This window comes from Hemicordylus capensis, chromosome 1 (assembly GCF_027244095.1).
Source record: "Hemicordylus capensis ecotype Gifberg chromosome 1, rHemCap1.1.pri, whole genome shotgun sequence".
Taxonomy (NCBI): domain Eukaryota; kingdom Metazoa; phylum Chordata; class Lepidosauria; order Squamata; family Cordylidae; genus Hemicordylus; species Hemicordylus capensis.
Window position 1 is genome coordinate 312592199 of NC_069657.1, and position 22082 is coordinate 312614280.

Below are 22082 nucleotides of genomic sequence, written 5' to 3' on the forward strand. Positions count from 1 at the left end.
GTGGCATACAAGCTTCTCCTAACACCATGTATAGTTTTGTGAATAGTCAAGTACCAGGGGAGTCTTTTTCACACCCTCAGTTGTTGTGTTACTCTCCCCTTACTTCCACAACTCTCAGAGAGCCCAACACAGAGGACACCGACTGCTTGCCCCAGCTAATTGGACTGAGGCACCTTTGATAGTGGTGGCTCTCTTGTATTTAAGCAGGGGGACAGCAACTATCCCTGTTCATCACAGCACAGCATCCCCCCCAGTGGCTGTTGTTGGGGTCTCCCTTGCATTTCTTTTTGGAGACTGTGGCCTCTTCTGGGAAAGGGAACTGCTTTCTCATTCCTTTTGTTATGTAAACTGCTTTGAAAACTTTTGTTGAAAAGAGGTAGATAAATATTTAAAATAATGATATCCAGCATGTCACACTCTGCCACAACTTCATCACTTGTCCATCACCTCAAGCACAATGTTTTGTTTAATGGAGTTGGTTTGCACATTTAGCTGTGAGTCACCAAGTGGTGAGATATCGAGTGGGGTACATGGGAACCAATTATTAACCAATATTGCCTTGCAAGACTTGTTGCGAGAATTGTAGCTGAAACTAATTAGGTTCTTCTATATGGGTTAGGATTCTCAATTTGTTATAAAGCTCCCAATAATGTTTTCCCCAGCTAAATTATCTGAGACATCTAATAAATAAGTACAAGAACAAGCTGAGGGGTGCATTATATGCCACTTTTTATTTTATTTTAAAGCAGCCTTTGATCACATTCTTCATTATAAACTGTGGGGGAAATAAACAAATTCTTCAATTGACCAAAGGTTGCCTATGCTAATAAAAAACCTCTATCCAGGCTCACACCTAAGAGTACACTGCAGCCTACAAGGTCATTTAACAAGCTCCATTAATGCAAAGAGTGGGGTCCGCCAGGGCTGTATATTAGCCTCACTACTGTTTAATTACTATATTAATGACATGGTGGACAGACTCTCTAATCTGGACTTTCACCCATCAAAGGTCTTAATGTTGGCCAGGAAACCCATTATATATATAAATGGCAAATTAATGGGGTTAGTGTAGCACAGACAACACAATATAAATACTTGGGGGTCATCTTCCAGGGGACAGGTAGCTGGAAAGAGCAAACCAAATCCATAGTAACAAATGCACAGAGATCAACTTCTGCAATTTTGAGATTTTTCTTTTCCTCAGGGTAGAGATGTTCCAGGTGCCATTAAGGTCTTTCAAACTAAGGTAATTCCACAGTGTCTTCATGGCTCCCAAATTTGTATAAATAGTGACTTTGGGCCACTTGAGAGGGTCCAATCTAAATTTCTTAGGGCTATTTTCTCAACCCCCTGTTGAGTGTCTAATGCAAAGTTGCGCCTGGAAGCGGACTGTTAAGTTTGGAGACCTGTGCCTGGACCTATATCTTCAACTTTTGGTTGAAGCTGATCTATTTTCCTTGTAGCCTAGCTCTCTTAATTTTTAAGGATGAATATCCCTCTGATTGGATTTATCTAATCACCAAAAAATTTAAATTATTTGGGTTTTCAATGGAATATCTACTCCCTCTTGGTTATGATAACACCAGGGGCGTAACAAGGCTGGAGTGGGCCCAGAGACAAAATTTTAAAATGGGCCCCTCACTGATACACACACACACTTCACAATATATAGTCATGTGACTTGCCTCTGGGGGGGGCCTTGAGGCGTGGGGGCCCCCAGGCAGCCGCCTCCCCTTGCCTAATAGTAGTTATGCCCCTGGATAACACCAAGGTGATCCTCAAGCAGCATATCATTGATCTGGAACACCAAGTTGACCTAAGCTGGGCATCAAGCTACACAAGGTTTGGAGCTGTTAAATCTTTACAAAAACCAGCCAAATATTTGTTTAACCTGACATACCCAATGCATAGAAGAGCCCTGACACGGGCTTGGCTGGATGTGCTGCCCTCTGTGGTAATGGACGGTAGGTTCAGGAGAGTCTCCTACCTGGAGAGATCGTGCACCTGTGGGAATGGGGATGTTGAGACAGTTGGCCATGTGCTCCTTTACTCCTCCTTTTATTGTGACCTACATTTTAGGTATATTAACCCGTTTGTTTTTAGATATCCAAATTACTCTGATGAGTTTTACATAAATTTACTTCTTTCTGACATTCACACTGATGTTTCGCAGCAGGTAGCCAGGTTTTGTACGGCTGCAATTAAGATCCGCACATGGAAACAATTAATTTAGGTTTTTTAGGTTGTCTCATATTATTTTACTCTCATGTAATAGCTTCTATATATGTATTCTTATATATCTGTATTAAAATTTACCCTCAAGGTTCTTTTTATCTGGGTCTGAGTTGTAATCTGTTTATCTGATCAAAGATCGTAATAAACTGAACTGAACTGAATAGCTAAACTGCAGGATCAAATGCCCAGACCTGGCTGCCTGTTTTGTATTTCCCAGAAAGGACAAATGAGCCTGTATCAGCTCATCTTTTAAGCTGAAGTTGCTGCAGAAGATAATTGACTTCTCCTTTGGGGAATTACAGTGATCTCAGCTTCCCAACATCCCAAATTAAGTTGTTCTCTGAACTCCTGCCCTGCAGGAATTGGCCTCCCTGCTTGAGCAACTTGACTCTGTCACATTTCTTGACCTGTTCAAAACTCCAAAGTCAACAAACAGCAAGTTAAACAGACAATTAACATAATTTTTGCTTTGGAGTCTCAGCACCACTTTCCGAAAGACATCCCCGCTGGAGATCTTATCTCTGCAGCACTTCGTAGCTGAAGGTTAACTTGAGATGAATTTCCAAAAGAACTAGGCCAGGCTTCTTCACATCTTCAGAAATGCAACCTGCGAGGGAAACAACATTCAGCCAAAAGGTTAGCCTCAGCACAATAAGTTGGGGTGTGGGGGAACCAGCCAGCCAACCAAACCAAACCACTTTCTTCATAACCTCTTGCAAAGCCAACAGTGCATAGAAATCCTCTCATTACTTACATGAGAAAAATATGCTCCCAAATCAAGCCATCATCTTCTCAAATAAAAGAGAAATAAAGATGTTTTCTTTAGCCTGCTCTGACTATACTGCTCTGCACAAAGCTATGACAATGAGCTGGGTGCAATTTAAGAATTTTTTAAAAATAAAATATATTATATATAAAAGTTTTCATTTTACATACAAATGGCATGAGCTGTGTGGCAGTGCACATTTCATACACTGCAACGGGCACCGAGCACTTTGGACTAATAAAAGCTCCACTTTGGAGCTTACTAAGTCTTGAAGAACCTGGACTACCTAGCTCAATTCAGATCATGCAGAAGAAGCCTAAATGAGCTTTTGCAAGCAGAGCAGAAGACTGAATTCTACCTTAAACCGTAGCAATATGGATGCTGTAATATTTTGGCAGAACGTTATTTATTTGATACGTGTATACTTTACCTTGCCACTGTAAAAGATCACAAGGCAGTTAACAAAATGCAGCTACAAACAATTTGATAAAAACACTCAATGGTAAAACAAAAATTATTCCAGAGTATAAAAGCAGCAATAAAAGCAGCAATAAAAATATAGATAACAGGAGTCCAAGCCAATGTATCCTCACTGCAGCTCATAGTCTGGGAAACAGGATGGACTTTGCTGGAGTAAAAAAGAGAATAATGAGACCAGCAAGAAAAGGAGTCTGAGGAGGGAGCTCCTCATCCTGGGTACAATCAGAGAAAAGGCCTTCTTATTAGCTACTTGGGGAAGGGCCTCTGAAGATGTGTGTGTGTGTGTGTGTGTGTGTGTGTGTGTGTGTGTGTGTGTGTAGAGCCCTCCGGCTGTTTTTTGACTACAACTCCTATAATCCCCAGCCACAGTGGCCAATAGCCAGGGATTATCGGAGTTGTAGGCTAACATCTACAGGAGGGCCAAAGTTGAGCAGCCCTTCTCTAGAGATGCAAGGTGGCTTACAATTCAGTAATTAAAATAATAAGATTTCAGTTATGGGCAGATTCACTTACTTGGTCTTTTAGTTAGTGGTCTTCTATCTATCTATCTATCTATCTATCTATCTATCATATTTCTATACTGCCTGATATATGCATCTCTAGGCGGTGTAGAGATAATTTTATGAATTGAAAAACTACAAATCTATATCCTATTGACAACATTTTGCGGGGAAACTGTGGTCGTACAGAACCTGGACAAGGATGCCTTTGAAAACGGTTTGGCAATTTCATCTGTTCCAGAATGAAGCCCCCTGCCTCTTAACAAGCTTTTTCAGAAGCACTGTTAAGACTGACCTGTTGGGCCAAGTTTATAGGCTCAGGTTCGGGTTAGCGGAAGGCAGGAATTTTAACCTCATATTTTAATATAATATATTTCCACTCTTTCATACAGGGTTTTATGTTCAGAACCAGCTGCAAGTGTTCTCAATGAGGCAGGCAATAAATCCAAATAAATACATAATGCCATGGAAAGGCACAGGGGGCAAGATAATGAATTGCAATTTTAAGAGATTACTGAAGATACGGGGGGGGGGCGGAATCAGGAGAATAGTTCTAGGGCTGCAGCAATGTAGCACGAAAAGCCTCATTACACAAAGACTGACCTCTTCCCCCCCCCTTCCCCTGTCGGGATCTTTGGAACAGGGATGTGTCATCTGCACAACAGTTAGAGACCTAATACTGCCCTTTATCACTGAAGGTTTATAACACCTATGCCAATGTTATTCTAATTGCCACAGAGGCATGCTGGGAAGCACCACATGTCCTGGGTATTTTTAAGTAGTTCCATAAATTGTGAAGAAGAGCAAAAGGGGATGCTAACTGAATTCTTTGCTCAGATAATAAGAAAACTCCAGCAAATCCAAAATGTTGGTGATACTGCCCATAGTAAGGTGAACCACATTTCAAGCTAAGAATATGGGATAAATCCCAATAAATGCTGAGACGGTGATGATTTAATCCATAAAATTCACAAACACATTACTAACCCATCACAACAGCATAAGAAGGGGTGATTCCACACACTTGCTACCAAGTGAGCATTCAAAACGAAGCTGTAGCCAATCCTAACTCTGATGAATTTAGCTGTATGATAACTGTGTTTCCACACATTACTCATTCATAGGATAAATTTCTAGGTGTCCACTTAAAAGAAAATCTTAGCATGCACGAAAAAGCTCTAACTCAAAGTCCAACACTAAACAAGTGGGCAAGGGAGGAAATGTCACTCAAACTATCAGCTTAATAAAATATATTCCAATACAGTAAGGTTTCTTCTCTCTATCATCATAAAACAGGATTCTTCAGTTCATAGCACTGTATCATTCTTCATGACCTATTCAAAAGACAATGTTATGACAGTGTTATTCTTTTCCTATGGCTCCTAAAATACCCAGATGCTTACTAAAAGAGAGAAATGGTTTGCTGTAGCTATAATTTACCATGATTATACTGGAGCAAAACACAAACACCAAAAGTATAATATTTTGCACATCCAACAAAAGTTTGGCTAGCAAACCCTTAGTAGACAGTAATTCACTTTCCCCTCCTGTAGAAACCACTAAGAAACAAATACACACAAAGCAAAGTTTAAGTCCTATGTTGATATCAGAAGGAGAACAAGAACTATTAAATGTCTGGAAAAGTGTGATTAACATGAATCAGAGATGCAGCTAGGTAAGTTTAGACCTTGGACCTAATGAGCTTATAGCTGCCGCTGTCACCACCCACCCAATAAGTATCTTCTCAGTATATATAAATTTCATCACAAACCCACATAACCCCATACATCTTCTTGATCATTCACCACAAACCCACAGAACTGGGCCAGAGTTCATTTGCCAAACAAACAACACACACAACTACGCAAGCTCCAATGGATTAACATAGATTCTTGACCATTCACGAACTAACTTGCACACGGCACATGTCCCTTGTTCCACAATTCAAACACAAACCCAACTTGGACGTACAGTACATTCGTAAGGAAAATAACTTAAAATCACTATACATGTCCCTTGCTCCACCATCCTCATGCAGACCTTTTGGATCAAAAACCAACTTGAGCATAGTGCACTTGTAAAAATAAAAATAAATTGTTTATTCAGATGTAAGCTCCATTTTCACTAGATGTGAATTACTTTATGGATAGAAATAACTCTTTCTAGTAGCTTTACTGCAGTGGGGAAAAGATCATTAAAAATCACAGGATTGGCCAATTTCCTTGAAATAAAAATACACAGAGTACTGCCATCTTGGACTACATGTGTGCCCGGTTTCACTACTCTAAGCACAGTCATTCTAGAAATGGCTTGTAAAGGGTTGGGCAAAGGGGGGGCATGTCATTTTTTTTTTTTAATGAAGGCAAAGGGAAGCCCTATCCACCTCAGCACATTACCTTCAGTGACTGTTGCTGGTGTCTATCTTGTGTTTCTTTTTAGGTTGTGAGCCCTTTAGGGGACAGGGATCCAACTCATTTATTTATTATTTCTCTGTGTAAACGACCCCAAGCCATTTTTGGAAGGGCGGTATAGAAACTGAATGAATCGTTGGATGGATGAATGAATGAATGAATAAATAAATAAAGTTCTTTGACATGGGGGTGGAATGATGGTCCAAGGGGATGCTTTCAGTTCCAGAAGTTTTTGTAATTTTCTGCCATGAAACAAGCCACTTATAGGACTTTTTTTTTTGAAGTTTTGTTTTAAATTCAAAAAAAGTCTTAAAAATCAATGTATCAACTGATCTGCTTCAAAATCAACACACAGAGACCTGTGTTCCGGGAACAAGTTTGTTCCCTTGAGACCAAGGTGGCAGATCTGGAGAAGCTCAGAGAGGCATGTGGACGAGACCTTCAGGGACGCGGTAGAGGCATCCCACTCCAAGACTGATAGCTCCTCTGCTGTCAGGGAGAATGAAGGTCTCAGGCAAGGAGGACATCAGTCTGAGGAAGAGGGAAATGCTCTTCTAGAAGGAACTCCTTCCGTGGACGATGAGCCCATATTCTCTTGCACAGGGGATACTCCTCTGGGGGGTGGGGGCCTCACTGTAGTGGGTGATGCAATCATTAGAGGTATAGAGGAATGGTTTTGTGATCTGCATGTTGACCACACGATCACTTGCCTGTCTGGTGCGAAGGTTGTGGACATCATGCAGCATCTAGATAGGCTCTTAGGCAGTGCTGGGGAGGAGAGAGCTGTCGTGGTGTATGTCGGCACCAACAATGTGGGGAAATGTAGTCGGGAGGTCCTGGAAGCCAATTTAGGCTAATAGGTAGCATATTGAAGTCCAGGACCCCCAAGTAGCATTCTCAGAAATGCTACCTGTTCCACACACAGGTTCAGTGAGACAGGCAGAGCTGAGGGGTTTCAATGCGTGGGTGAGACACTGGTGCCAGGAGGAGGAGTTTAGATTTGTTAGGCAGTGGGATACATTTTGGGGAAAGCAAGGCTTGTACAAAAGGGACAGGCTGCACTTGAACCAAGATGGAACCAGATGGCTGGCACTTAAAATAAAAAACGTTGCAGAGCAGCTTTTAAAATGATGCCTAGGGAATGGCCGACAGGAGCTGGGCACTATCCGGTTCAGCAAATGCCATACTTTAAAGTACGAGGGTGCAAAGGATTAAAATAAAACAGAACAGGACAGAGCAGAACCACATAAAGAGCAGACAGAAGGCTGTGCTAGCTGGTCAAAGAGTCAAAAGAAAGATAGCATATATCAGGTAAGAGATTCAGTGTATATGTGCTTATATGCTAATGCCAGAAGCCTCCAAGCTAAGATGGGTGAGCTGGAGTACTTGGTTGCTAATGCAGAAATAGATATAGTGGGCATAACCACAGTGAGAACCAGTGGGACACTGTTATCCCTGGATATAAACTCTATAGAAAGGACGGGGAGGGGCACCTTGGAGGTGGAGTAGCACTGTATGTTAAAGAAGGTATAGAATCTAACAAGGTAGAAAACCTAGAAGGACCAGAGTCCTCCACAGAAGCCCTGTGGCTGACAATACAAGGCCTGAAAGGGAATGTGCTAGTGGGGATGTGCTATTGCCCTCTGGATCAAAATGCTGACAATGATTGGGAGTTGCAGCAGGAAATCAGGGAGGTGTCAAGGAGAGGCAGGGCAGTAATAATGGGTGACTTCAATTACCCACACATATACTGGGTAAATTCATGGGTAATGACAAAGAGGTCAAATTTCTAGATACGTTGAATGACTGTGCCCTAGAACAGTTGGTCTTGGAACCCACCAGAGAGAAAGTGACCTTAGACTTAATCCTGAGTGGCACCCAGGACCTGGTGCATGATGTCAGTGTCATCGACCCTTTAGGGAACAGTGACCGTAGTGCGATAAAATTCAGCATACATGCAGGGAGAGAATCAGCAAGGAAGTCTAAAACAGATACTTTGAATTTCAGAAGAGAAAGCATCTCCAAAATGAAGAGTATGATGAAAAGAAAGCTGAAAGGGAAATCAAGAGTCACTTTGCTCCAGAATGCATGGTGTTTACTCAAAACCACAATACTAGAAGCCCAGTTAGATTGTATACCCAAAAGGAGGAGAGATACCACTAAGTCCAGGAGGATATCTCATGGCTAACAGGTAAAGTCAAGGAAGCCATAAAAGGGAAGAAGACTTCCTTCTGAAATTGGAAGGCCGGTCCAAATGAAGAAAACAGAAAGGAACACAAACTCCGGCAAAAGAAATGCAAGGTGACAATAACGGAGGTGAAAAGAGAGATTGAGGAACATTTAGCTAAGAGAATCAAGGGGAATAACAAAAACTTCTTTAAATACATCAGATGCAGGAAACCTGCCAGGGAGGCGGTTGGACCATTAGACGATGAGGGAGTGAAAGGAATTATTAAGGAGGATATGGAAGTTGCAGAGAAGCTGAATGAGTTCTTTGCATCCGTCTTCACAGCAGAGGATACCAAGCATATACCTGTTCCTGAACCAGGCTTTTTGGGGATGGATGCTAAAGAACTGAGTCAGACAGAAGTGACAAGAGATGATGTTCTACTGTCTGGAAAAACTGAAAACTAGCAAATCACCAGGGCCGGATGGCATCCATCCAAGAATCCTCAAAGAACTCAAATGTGAAATTGCCGACCTCTTTGCTAAAATATATAACTTATCCCTGAAATCGGACTCTGTACCAGAGGACTGGAAAGTAGCCAATGTAACACCGATTTTCAAAAAAGGGATCCAGGGGCAATCCTGGAAATTACAGGCCGGTTAGATAGATACTTTATTTACGGATGATGGCCAAAACAAAACAACACAAACAATAAACATTATTTCAACATTCAGCATTAACTCAACCATTAACTTTAGCATCAATGAACTACGGATTCTAATTGCAACGTAACAAAATTTTGCTATAACATGAGAGATGCAGAGTGCATTATCTTTGAGTAAAAACTTCACCAGCAAATCATCCAGTTGACTTTTGAAAACTAGAAAGAAGCACCAAAATCAAATGATATATAATATTACTATAGAATCTACAGTGTAATAAAATATGAGTGATTGATTCAGGTTTGCCTGAACCATAAGGTCACAAACGAGCCTTCAGGGGTAGATGTTGAAATCTCCCTGTTAATATAGCTGAAGGGAAAGCTTTAAACATTAAAATGTGCTCTTGAAAAAGCCCAGCGGAACTTTCTGACAGTTATGGCGGACAAATATAAAGCCGGGGGAAAACCCACCCTGGCCTTAAACTGATTATAAAATGCCGGCAAACAAGCCAACTTGTTCTGAAGCTCCATATAATTTAGAGTTGATGTACTAATTTTTTAGCATTCACTAGGTCAGTTTCTAATAAAAACTCAGGACCCAGGCCAATATGAGAAAGTTTATCCGTAATCGTCACCACCAAATAGGCCATAGTGTAGCCAAAAGAAACCCAGGCACAAGTCCCACGGGCCAGAGGTGACGCTTCAGCCAGTAGAAAATAATCTGCAACGATGCCCTGGTCTCAATCCTCCACAACTCAGCCTCCTGTCGTAGCACCACATTAGGGGTGCATCTAGGTGTACCAAAAAGCGCTCTTATAAAGCCGGACTGAACCCCCTATCAAAGGGGCCCAACTGCTCCATACAAATGTTGCGGTACAGTTTTAGCGAGGAACAGTTTAATGGAAGCAGGAATACATCTGCCACTCTGCACATGGTGAAATCTCAAAATAACTACCGCGCTTCATTGAGCCACATCAGAAACCATTCTAGCATGGGTGTGTTGCCTGTTGTTATATTGAAATATCACTCTAAGATATTTAATTTGCTTTACTTGCTCAACTTGATGTCCCGCAATGGTCCATCTAAAACTCTTAGCAGTATTGTTAAAGCAAACTATTTTTGTTTTGGAATAATTGATGGCCTCCTGACAATGTATAACCAGAGCCACCAGAGCTCTCTTAAGGCCTAATCTAGTTTGGGAAAGAATCACCGCATCATCAGCATACATCAATAATGGCAGCCTTCTGTTTGCTAACATAGGGGCAAAAATAGCCAATTTCTGTAAACGTTTAATTAAATCATTTATATAAAAGTTTAACAAAAAAGGTGCAAGTATACACCCTTGTCTTACACCATTTGTAGTTGGAAGTACTTTAGATAAGTGACCAGTAGAGTTCAAACACACACAAAGAGAAAAGTTCTTATGTAATTTATAAAGTAATAGTAAAAGCCACTTATCGATCATTGTGTTAGTCAATTTTGCCCACAGTAAATTTCTAGAAATAGAACCAAAGGCTGAACGGAAGTCAAGAAATGCAGCAAAAAGTTATCATTTACCCAAAGAAATGTACTTTTCAATAAGATATTGCAGTCTGTTACAGGCAAATTGCTGGAAAGCATCCTCAAGGATAAAATTGTAAAGCACATAGAAGAACAGGCCCTGCTGGGAGAGAACCAGCATGGCTTCTGCAAAGGTAAACCTTGTCTCACAAACCTTTTGGAATTCTTTGAGAGGGTCAACAAGTGTGGATACAGGTGATCCAGTTGACATAGTATACCTGGACTTCCAAAAAGCTTTCAACAAAGTTCCTCATCAAAGACTCCTGAGGAAACTTAGCGGTCATGGGATAAGGGGACAAATACATGTGTGGATTGCTAACTGTTTGAAAGACAGGAAATAGAGGGTAGGTATAAATGGAGAGTTTTCACAATGGAGGGAAGTAGGAAGTGGGGTCCCCCAGGGATCTCTACTGGGACCGGTGCTTTTTAATTTATTCATAAATGATGTAGAAGTAGGGGTAAGCAGCGAGGTGGTCAAATTTGCAGATGATACCAAACTCTTCCGTGTAGTGAAATCCAAAACGGATTGTGAGGAGCTCCAAAAGGATCTCTCCAAACTGGGTGAGTGGGCAACAAAATGGCAAATGTTACCCCTGCTAACTGGGCAAAGAGGCACCTTTTACCGTGGTGATTCTCTTTATTTAGCAGGGGGAGAGTAATTGGCCCTATCCACCCCCAGCACAGTACTTCCAGTGCCTGTTGCTGGTGTGTGTCTTGTGTTTCTTTTTAGAATGTGAGCCCTTTGGGGACAGGGAGCCATCTTATTTGTTTGTAAACCTTTCTTTGTAAACCGCCCTGAGCCATTTTTGGAAGGGCGGTATAGAAATTGAATTATTATTATTATTTATTATTATTAAATGTGGTTTAATGTTGGCAAGTGTAAAGAGATGCACATTGGGATGAAAACCCCCAACTTCAAGTATATGTTGATAGGATCTGAGCTGTTGGTGACTGACCAGGAGAGGGATCTTGGTGGACAGCTCATTGAAAGTAGTGGACAGCTTGTTGAAAGTGTCGACTCAAAGTGTGGGAGCTGTGAAAAAGGGCAATTCCATGCTAGGGATCATTAGGAAGGGGATTGAAAATAAAACTGCTAATATTATAATGCCCTTATACAAAACTATGGTGCAGCCACACCTGGAGTACTGCATACAATTCTGGTCACTACATCTAAATTCTGGTCACATCTGGTCACCTAGAGATATACATATCAGGCGGTATAAAAATATGATAGATAGATAGATAGATAGATAGATAGATAGATAGATAGATAGATAGACAGATAGAAAAGGACATTGTAGAACTGGAAAAGGTGCAGAAGCGGGCAACCAAGATTATCAGGGGCCTAGATCACCTTTCTTATGAGGCAAGGCTACAGCACCTGGGGCTATTTAGTTTAGAGAAAAAAATGAGTGCTGGGAGACATGATAGAGGTCTATAAAATCATGCATGGTGTGGAGAAAGTGGATAGAGAGAAATTTTTCTCCTTCTTTCATAACAATAGAACCAGTGGTCATCCCATGAAACTGACTGCCAAGAAATTTAGGACAAACAGAAGGAAGTACTTTTTCACACAACGCATAAAAAACTTGTGGAATTCTCTGCCACAAGATGTGGTGACAGCCAACAACCTAGATGGCTCTAAGAAGGGTTTGGATCACTTCATGGAGGAGAGGTCTATCAACGGCTACTAGTCGGAGGGCTATAGGCTACCTCCAGCCTCAAAGGCAGGACACCTCTGAGTACCAGTTGCAGGGTTAGGGGCATGCCCTCAACTCCTGTCTGTAGGCTTCCAGTGGCATCTGGTGGGCCACTGTGTGAAACAGGATGTTGGACTAGATGGGCCTTGGACCTGATCCAGCAGGGCTGTTCTTATGTTCTTGATAAACTGTCCTACATCTGGGTGCCAAATTTCAGAACTCTAGGACAAGCCGTTCCAGAGATATAAAAGGGTACCACTTTTCCCTTGGGGAAAATCATGGGACCCTCTTGGAGAGTGGGCACATGGATCTGGGCCCCTACGTCCATGCTTAACAGCAGCCCTGATATGAATGATATTTATTTTTATTTAATGTAATGTAAGTTAATTTTTATTAATTTAACATATGTGTATTACTGCCTGAAACTAATGTCTCTGGACTTGTGTGCATGAGTACTGGATCTAGGCCTGTAGCAGGAATGATGTGGGCCTTGAGAGGGAGAGGTCTGAAGGATATTAGCTTACAGTTTTCATTTTTAAAACCTCAGACATTACTGATCAAGAGGCTAGGCATGCTGAACAAGACAAGACAGAGAGAGAACCCTTGTGGAAGATAGCAAGAATAGCAAGAATTGCTTTAGCATTATATTTATTCCCTAAAGTCTTCTGCCTATTCTGTGTTGCCTTCATCTGTTATATTTTCTTTTTATGCGTGTATATGGCTTGAAGCAATTGTGAGGTGAGATTGCCCACCAGTGATTACAGGCAGCATTCAGACCCATTGAAAGTCCTGTTGAAATTAATGGGATCTGTTTGTCGTGATTTGTTTCTTTGATTTCAGTGGTACTTAGTCATAGCTAACTAGTCTGGATGCTGCCCTGCATGTTTTCCGCAAGACCAGTAACAGCAGCTCAGTGAGGGCTGTGAGTGGAATCTTTTGCCTGAATATAAATAAACGAAACTGCCTTCTACTGCTGGTCCATGTGACCCAGGATTGTCTACTTTGGCAGTGGCGATGTACAGTCTCAGGCAGAGGTCCTTTTTGGCTTTGCACTCTCAATGTTTGCACTGGAGATGCCAAGGATTGCATGTTAAGTATGTGCACTACCACTGAGTCAAGGGCCCCTCTCATCATGCAAATTTCTAGTATTCTAGTAGCCATCCATCCCTGGATGTTTTCATCACTGGAGTTCAATATTTCGTAGCTGTAAGGAGATCTGCAGCTTGCTGGGTTTTGACTATCACAAAAAAGCCACAGACTCCAGCTTTCAAAATAACATAGTAATGCTTGCCACAGCATGCATAATCCTGGCCTTCTACACTTCTTGTCATCAGACGCAGAATATTCGGGCTCAACTGCATGTTACAAGGAGCACATCACTGGCCTTTGCATACTTGGATTCCTCCCCCTCACACACACACACCCCATAGTAGCTGCGGTGGTGGTGGTGGGGCAATACAGATCTCACACCTCGCAGCTATTTGAGGGGATGGCAGGAAGAGGACAAAGGCCAGTGATGTGCTGATGTAATGTGCTGTTTGGCCTTCTGGCAAGGATTCATATCATATATATGATCAACAAAGAGAGCAACTGTATTGTCAGATGCTGCTGGGTGGCAAGAATAACTTGGCATTTTAGCAGCAAAGATGAATAGCCAGAGTTCTTTGAGGAGAGGGGGAAATAAGGCTGGTGCAAACAGAACATAAAACTTCGAAGATGAAATCTGCTTTAATGGCAATTGACAAAACTTTGCAAAACATAGCCATTACAGTTTGTGCTTCAGAAAAGATGGAAGAGAAAACTTTATGCTCAACTTTAGGCTATGTGGTTTTTTAAAAAAACCAAGCCCTCCAATTCAGTGTATAAATAACTATGCTACAGAGTAGGCAACAGAGATTTTTAGATACAGGAAATGAATGAGAAGGAGAAAAAACGCTCAAAGTCAAAGGAGAAACCAAAGTTTTGAACGGTTGTGGCAAATAGAGTGTCTGGCTTGAACGAGATAAAAAGAAATGGATTTAGTTTTCAACATTGCCCTCTTACCTAAAAAAAAGGACAAACAATTCAGGATGAGACACATGAAGACTTGACATTAGTCACTCCCCCCCCACCCCCGCCCGCCAAAGCACCAAAAAAACCCAATGAAGCTTCCAAGGCAGCCTGTGAACAATTGGCTAGGGAAACTGTATTTGTACTTCTCCCAAAGATGTGCTGACTTCCAAATGAGAGAAGGAAAGGAGGAAGGGGTTGAATGGGCATTTCATTAAGAAATGTCCCCCAACTTTTAAATTTCCTGCCATTGCCACTAAGAAACCAGAACAGTTGCATCTAAGTGGCCTGTTTGGAAACACTCTGCCAAACCTTTAAAGTCAGCAACCTTGATATCTGGTGGACTGTGACCTTTTGAATGAATCTGTCTACATGTTGTTGTCAACAAAAGGGCCTTGCTGTACATCCCTCTAGTAAGGAGGTATAAGGAATGTGCTTACCATTACCCATCTCATGCAATGGAAGACCCAGGCACATGGGCACAGGTTAGTCCACTGTTCTTCATTGCATGGCCCTTAGGCCACTTGTGGCCCAGACAGATTGCAGTGGCAGCCCCCCATGTCTCTTCTCCCCACCACCTCTAGTCTCCTCTGCCACTACATTTACAAACCCACACACACTCTTGATTGCTCCCCTGCTGCTGTGCATGCTTTCTCTTTCTCTCCCCCACTTCCTCCTCCTGTGTGCAATTTCTCTCTGGTCCCACGGCCATGGCACTCACACGGGAGCACTTTCTCTCCCCACTCTTCCTTCTTCTGTGCTTGCTTGCGCTCTCTCTTTCTCTCTCTCTGGCCCAGTGGTCACAGCACTCATGTATGGCACTCATGCACACTCTCTCCTCCTCCTCCTCCTGTGCTCTCTCTCTGGGGCACCACGGCACTTACACAGGTTCTCTCCCCCTCACCTCCACCATCACCAGATTGCATCACTCCCCCCTCCCCGCCTCATGCACTGCCCTCGCTGACCTCTCCCCATGGAACGAGCCCTCTCAGTGGCTGCAGGCCCCACTCTAAAAATACTGAAGATCACTGGGTTAGCCTGGATGTTGGCCGCTGTGTATGATTATTTTTACTGGATGTTATTACTGTTGGTTGCTTCTTGATGGCAACTCCCAGACTTTGCTTAATTTCTGGCAAAGGTTTCTGAATGCATTTAGACTGCAAGAAAAAACTGCTACTTGGCTGCAATTTTGATGGTGCTTCTTATTGAACATTTCTTTGGACTGCTATAAAGTTTGAATGCTGTGACTGCTGAGCTAGTTTTACGGCACAGGCCAAAAGCCAGACTAACACTGCATGGGCATTCCAGGGGTTTCTTTCATGTGCAGGTGGAGGTGCGATTTTTAGCAACCCAACTGTGGATTGCAGCCAACTCTTTTTGCACCCAACTCTTTCTGCAGCCAAATGTCTCTTCCAAAATTATGTCCCTGGGGGTTGTGGGGGGATATAAATAGCTCAAAAGAAGAAGTAGGTCTCTCTTATATCCCCACATTTTACTGCTTATTTTAACACAAGTCTATAGTTTATTAGAAGTGGCTGAGAATATAATTTGAATCCACACACAAGACAGAAACAAGGTTGATTAGAAGGGCCTGTGACTTGTGAACAGGAGCAACCTCTTTCTCTTTTATAGGATTCTGTCCATGTGGCCACTCAGAATTAGGGGCAGTCAACAAAGAGATACAGAAATGGAAATGAAAGCACTTATAGTTCACAACAAAATCTTCATAAAATAGTGGGGCTATTCTGACAATCAGCAAAAATCGGGCTAGCCTCCACTAGCCCGATTTTTGCTGATCGTCAGAACCACCGGGCTCGCAGCCGAGCCCGGTGGTTCTGGAGCAGCTAACCCACTCTGGAACCCCTGGTAAAAAGCAGGTTTGCGGAGCAAGCACTCCGCAAACCTGCTTTTTACAATTGTGAGTTGCTGCGGCACGCTTTCGCGCCGTGCCTATTCACAAGTAGACCCCCGGCTGGGAGGCGAAACGCCACCTCCCGGCTTGGGGGTCTCCTCAGTATGTCCTGTGCACTCGCGCAGGGCATACTGGGGCTTGTGGGGGCCGTGCGGACCCCGAGCTCCCAAGCCCCCACCGGCTCCGTCTTGGAGCCGGCAACTGTGTGGGGAGCCAGTCCTGCCGCCCAGGGCTCCCTCTCCACTTGTGAGTGGGGAGAGCAGGCTTAGCCGCTCTCCCTGCTCACCCGAAGAAACCGGGTCTCACGGATCGTGAGACCCGGCTCAGTATCTAATTCCCAATCTATTGCAAGCTTAACATTTGTCATTATATGGCCCCATGATATGGCCCCTTTTAAGCAACAGACTTGAACAGGGGCGGAGCTACTATTGGGTGAACAGGTTCAAAGAACCTGGGCTGCCACCAATCAGGGGCCGTGCCTTACAGCTCCAGACACGCCCCCCCCCACGTCTGACGTCAGCTGAGGGGCCATGATTTCGCTCCCAAATGGAGCCGCACAGCAAACGGGGGTTTGCAAGCAAAATTGGCCAGTGCTGCATTTGCAACGCAGCTGGAGCAACTCTCCCTGCTTTTTAAAGGCAGGGAGGGCCGCTCCTGGCCACACTGCAAATGCAGTACTGGCCGATTTCGATCCCAAACGTGGCCACACAGCCCCATTTGGGAGCGAAGACACGCTCCCTGCATCTGACATATAATGCAGGGAGTGTGGCTAAATGCACCCTGCATCATACATCAGATGCAGGGGTGGGGATGGGGGGCTCCGTGGTGGCGGCAGAACACGTGCTGCTGCTTGGCTCCCTCTGTGCCTGGGCTTGAAATTACCCTGTAATTACCCTGAAAATGAGATTTTCAATGAGACACCATGAATCCACTCTAATTTGCGATCATAGAATCCACACTCAGAATACCTCAGAAACAACAGAACCCTGTACCCCATGGGTTAGCAACGCATGGGGGTGGTTGGCACCCTATGTGTATTACACCACCACTCGCTCTGGGCCACCCCAGCACCCTCCAAGTGCACTTATGGGGCTGCTGAAAGCTCCATAAATTACCTTATGAGGAAAAACCTTAAAGACGCGTAAACTTCAACAATTCACCAAAAATCAGCCCTCTGCCCAAATCCTTTGAAAAAATTCAGGTAGCTTCCTTGCCCTTACCCGGCACTACCACCAACCCCACACCGCTCTAGGCCACCCCTTTCCCCCTGACATGAAGCGATACACCCTTCATTATACCTAATGGGGGGAAACCTTAAAGACGCGTAAACTTCAGAAATTCACCAAAAAACAGCCCTCTGCCCAATCACTCTGCAATTGGGGTGGTAGCTTCTACCCATTAGGCACTACCACCCCACCCCACTTTTTTGGCCCAGATCCCACGTTATGCCCCCAATCTGCCCCAAAGTCACTAAAACTTCAAAAATTCACCAAAAACCAGCCCTTTGCCCAATCCCTCTGCAATTGGAGTGGTAGCCTCCACCCATTAGGCACTACCACCCCACCCCACTATTTTGCCCCTGGGATCCTAAATTCGAGCAGACGCCACATCAGACCTTTTTGCATTGAAGTCAATTGGAGGCAAAAAGGCGGGAAATTCAAATAGACATCATTGCTCAAAATGGAGGGGGGGGAAGAAGGCCACAAAATGGAGGTCCAAAACATCCAAATATTTCAGATCTGAAACAGGGGTGATTAGTTTTGGATCCGAAATTATTCGGGGCTCTTCGGGGGTGATTCGGTTCGAACCCGGCTGCTTCCCCCATAAACACAAAGTAATCTTACATAGATTTAACTAAGTGTTTGTTAAGAAACAACTCCCATCTTCTCCTTTCCCTCCCTTTTTGACTCCCCCCCTCCACAGGATCCCCACAGAGAGAAACTTCTCAACAACAAAACATAAAAGATTACTAGATAGAATACAACAGGGAGAGTACATGGCTGAGGAGAAGAAATAGCAACTTGCCTAAGGCCATCCAAAGGTGCTTCAGAAGACTAATTTTAGTTTTAGAAAATGGCCATATAGGACATTTTCTTCCTTCTTGTTAAGGACTTCTTCTTCTTCTTCTTTTTTTGCATTGCTCTGGGAAGAGCTGTGAAAGTGGGGGAAAGACCCTGTAAAAGAGCTATAAAGCATAGTGCATATGGCTATTTTCTAAAAATAAAACTAGATTTCTATACCCCCTTTTAATATTTCCCTATCTTTTAAAATCAGATTTGAGTGGCTCTCTTGTTTCTGGATTAAGGACCAAAGCAGGAGATACACAGGGAGTGTACATAATAGTCTGACTGATTTCATTAACAAAGAGCAGCCTCAAAGCATGTCCATTTAAACTGAAGAAGAGGGATTGCAGGGGGGTGGGGTGGGGGGAGAACGGGGACCTGCTTAACCCTTTATCCTCTGAAAGTTGTCTGCTCAAAACCCCACCCCCACCTGCATTTTCACCCACCAGTAAAATACAGGGACCACCATTCTTCTGCTCTTATGTTTCCTTTCAAACATAATAATGGTTGCAGGGTATGATTGGAAGGTCTAGGTCTGGTCAGCTCCTGAAAGGGAGACCACCTAAGAAATGAATGTACAAGCACTTTAAATTCTGTGGGGGGAAAGTAGTATATAAAATGAAGCAAATAAATACATAACCAAAAAGGAGACCCACATCTCCCATGTAAAGGCTAATTTGATCGTAGGGACACCTATAAGTTGACCCAACTGAAATCTTGAGATTTCACCTAGTAGCTCATCTCTTAAGCTCTTTACTACTTCAAATCTGTTAGGATCACATAAACTCTGGCCTTCAATTAGGAGCAGAGGGTATGTGAGAGTGGACAAAAAGAACTGCTTTAGGGACTTGGGTAGGATAGTGGTTGAGCACAGGATTTGCATGCCAGGGAATGCAGTTGAAAGGATCTTAAGTGGCAGGGCTGCCACTGCCCTTTCCCAAGGAAGCTTCTGCCACTCAGAGATGACAAGACCGGTTGAGATGGACCAATGGTTTAACTCAGACTAAGGAAGTTTCATATTATGCATCTTTTTAAAAGGCTATAAACTATGACACTCTCTTATGAAATCTATTTAGGAGTATTCATTCGGTAATATTCCCAATGGCAGCTGATATGAAACAGAGGAAAATGCAAAAATAAGAATGGTATTCATCTGAAGATCAATGGCTGCATAAATTTACTTTAAGCTGCCCCCCCACCCTCCCCACCCTTTGGCTAATGTAACATATACATGTCAAGACCTGACTAAGCTCTTCTAGAAGGGAAGGCAGGCATGAGATCCAAGGACAAATACACGTTGATGTTGACTTTAATTCTCAAGCTGGATGAGAAAATCTTAACACATTTTTTTAAGGACTCCTGAAGTGGAAACTATTAATTCAAAGTAGAGATGTGAGAAATTTTTATCATTTAATTTCCAAGGGGCTTTCTGGTTTTTTAAATCCCATGATCTTGGATATCTACAGATACTCCGCAGAGTGTCTTGGATATCTTTGCTTTTAGGTACATAAGTCAAACGCATATCAGGACACATATCCAAATGTGGGTACTATATAGCTACTTCATTCAGAGGTGCACCTAGGTAATTTTGGAGCCTGGACCAAAAGGCCTTTGGAGGCCCACCCACTCCCTCACCCTGCAAGGTAAGCATCATCCCCCTAAACAGACACACACCGTGACACACGCAGTATATTTAACATGTGGGTTCTTGAGGGCATAAACAGCAACTGAACTCACAAGAATGTAAGAATACAAAAGAGGTAAATTTATGCAAACGTGCATTAGAGAAACATTTCAACATGCAACTTAACATATTCCCATCCCACATATTTATTTCCTCCACTCCCCCCTTTGATTCTAAAGCACCCAGTGCAGGTCACAATCAAACTTGGCCGCCTGGCACAGCACAGGCCAGTGGTACAGTATGGCAGCCACACTGCCCAGGACATAGAAAAGAGGATTTGGGGGCCCTCAGGGGGTCCGGAGGCCCTGGACTTCGGCCCCGAAGTCCAGGGGTAAGAGCACCTCTGACTTCATTGCCTAATATTTGGATGTACATTTGGATTCTTAACTCCCTACTAACTTGTACAAGAGTTTCCATGTCCAGCTATTGGTTTTCCCTTCTGATGAGATTACACTTTGTATATCCAAGTGTTTATCATGGAATTTTCCCCCAATGGAAACTAAATCAGATAGAATTAGACACAAGAAAGATTCAGGATAATTACCCACACTATCAGAACTACAATGCAAGAGGTAGTTTTTCTTTGGCAAAGAAACCAAACCTGTCAGATTACTAGAACATTCCTAATATAAAGCTTGCAAGTTTTATGGAGAAATGAACAATGGATTTAAAATACCACAGTTAATGGTTCAGTAAACTCCACTTCATATTGCATACATGTATATCCTTTATAGTCAGCTTATGAATCATTCTCCTGTATATTCTTCAGAGCATGATTGAGAAAGACGCACAGAAAATGTATGTATGTATGTATTTTTAAATTTCTAAACTGCCTTTCATTAAAATAATCTCAAGGCACTTTACAAAACAAACAATATAAAACCATAAAAATTACAGAATTAAAATGGAATATAAAAATACAAATCTAATTAAAAGTTTAAAAAACATGTACAATATAACCATAAGATACAAAGCAGCAGCAAACAAAACACTCATTTAAAAGCCTGGGTAAAAAGTCAAGATTTTATTTGCTTTCTGAAAATTGTGATGGAGTCTGGAGAGCAGAGGCTTACCAGGAGAGTATTCCAAAGTCTAGGGGCAATGACTGAGAAGGCCCTGTCCCACATACACGACAGGCGAGCCTCCCTCATTGTCGGCACATGGAGCAGGGCCCGTTCTGATGACCTTGTCAAGCAGGAAGGAACTCTTGGGAGGAGGCAATCCCTCAGGTATCCAGGGCCCAAATTGTTTAGGGCTTTAAAGGTTAAAACCAACACCTTGAATTGGACCCAGAAACAGATTGGCAGCCAATGTAGCTCTTTCAAAATAGGGGTAATATGATCCCAGCGGGCAGCTCTGGAAAACATCCTAACTGCCTCATTTTACACTAGCTGCAGTTTCCGAATATTCTTCAAGGACAGCCCCATGTAGAACGCATTACAATAATCCAGCAGGGACGTGACTAAGTTGTGGATAACAGTGGCCAGATCTTCCTTCTTGAGAAAGGGACGCAACTGGTGCACTAGCCGAAGTGTGCAAAGGCACCCCTGGCCATGACCTCCACCTGAGCTCCCCAAAGCAGGGCCAAGTCAGCAGTACCCCCCAAGCTGCAAACTTGCTCTTTCAAGGGGAGTGCAACCCCATTCAGAACTGGGAGAATTTCCTCATCCCAACTGGCTCTCCTTCTGACCAAAGGTACCTCTGTCTCACCCAGATTCAATCTCAGTCTGTTAGCCCACATCCAACCCATCACTGCCTTCAGCCCCCGATTCAGGATATCCACTGCGTCCTTAGCATCAGGTGACTGAAGTCAACCAGTGGTTATGTATTCTTTTATGGTGGTGGAGCAGTCAGTTGGTGTAGCTGCAAGCTATCAATAGTTGCTCTCTCATCT

The 22082-nt window shown here is 43.1% G+C and overlaps 1 protein-coding gene across 3 annotated transcripts in view; it reads right to left on the reverse strand.

The window, feature by feature from the left end:
- Positions 1-22082, reverse strand: part of UBE3D (ubiquitin protein ligase E3D) — a 136915-nt gene that overhangs the window by 41060 nt on the left and 73773 nt on the right. For 2 of the 3 annotated variants that reach the window (XR_008314172.1, XM_053287110.1), the window contains one exon: positions 713-2842. The exons of the other annotated variant lie outside the window; for it this stretch is intronic. Coding sequence is in view for 1 of the 2 variants with exons in the window: in XM_053287110.1 (XP_053143085.1) it covers positions 2822-2842 (21 nt within the window). In the remaining variant the exon portion in view is untranslated. Of the gene's footprint in view, positions 1-712; positions 2843-22082 lie in introns of those variants that run through there. 3 annotated transcript variants of the gene reach the window in all.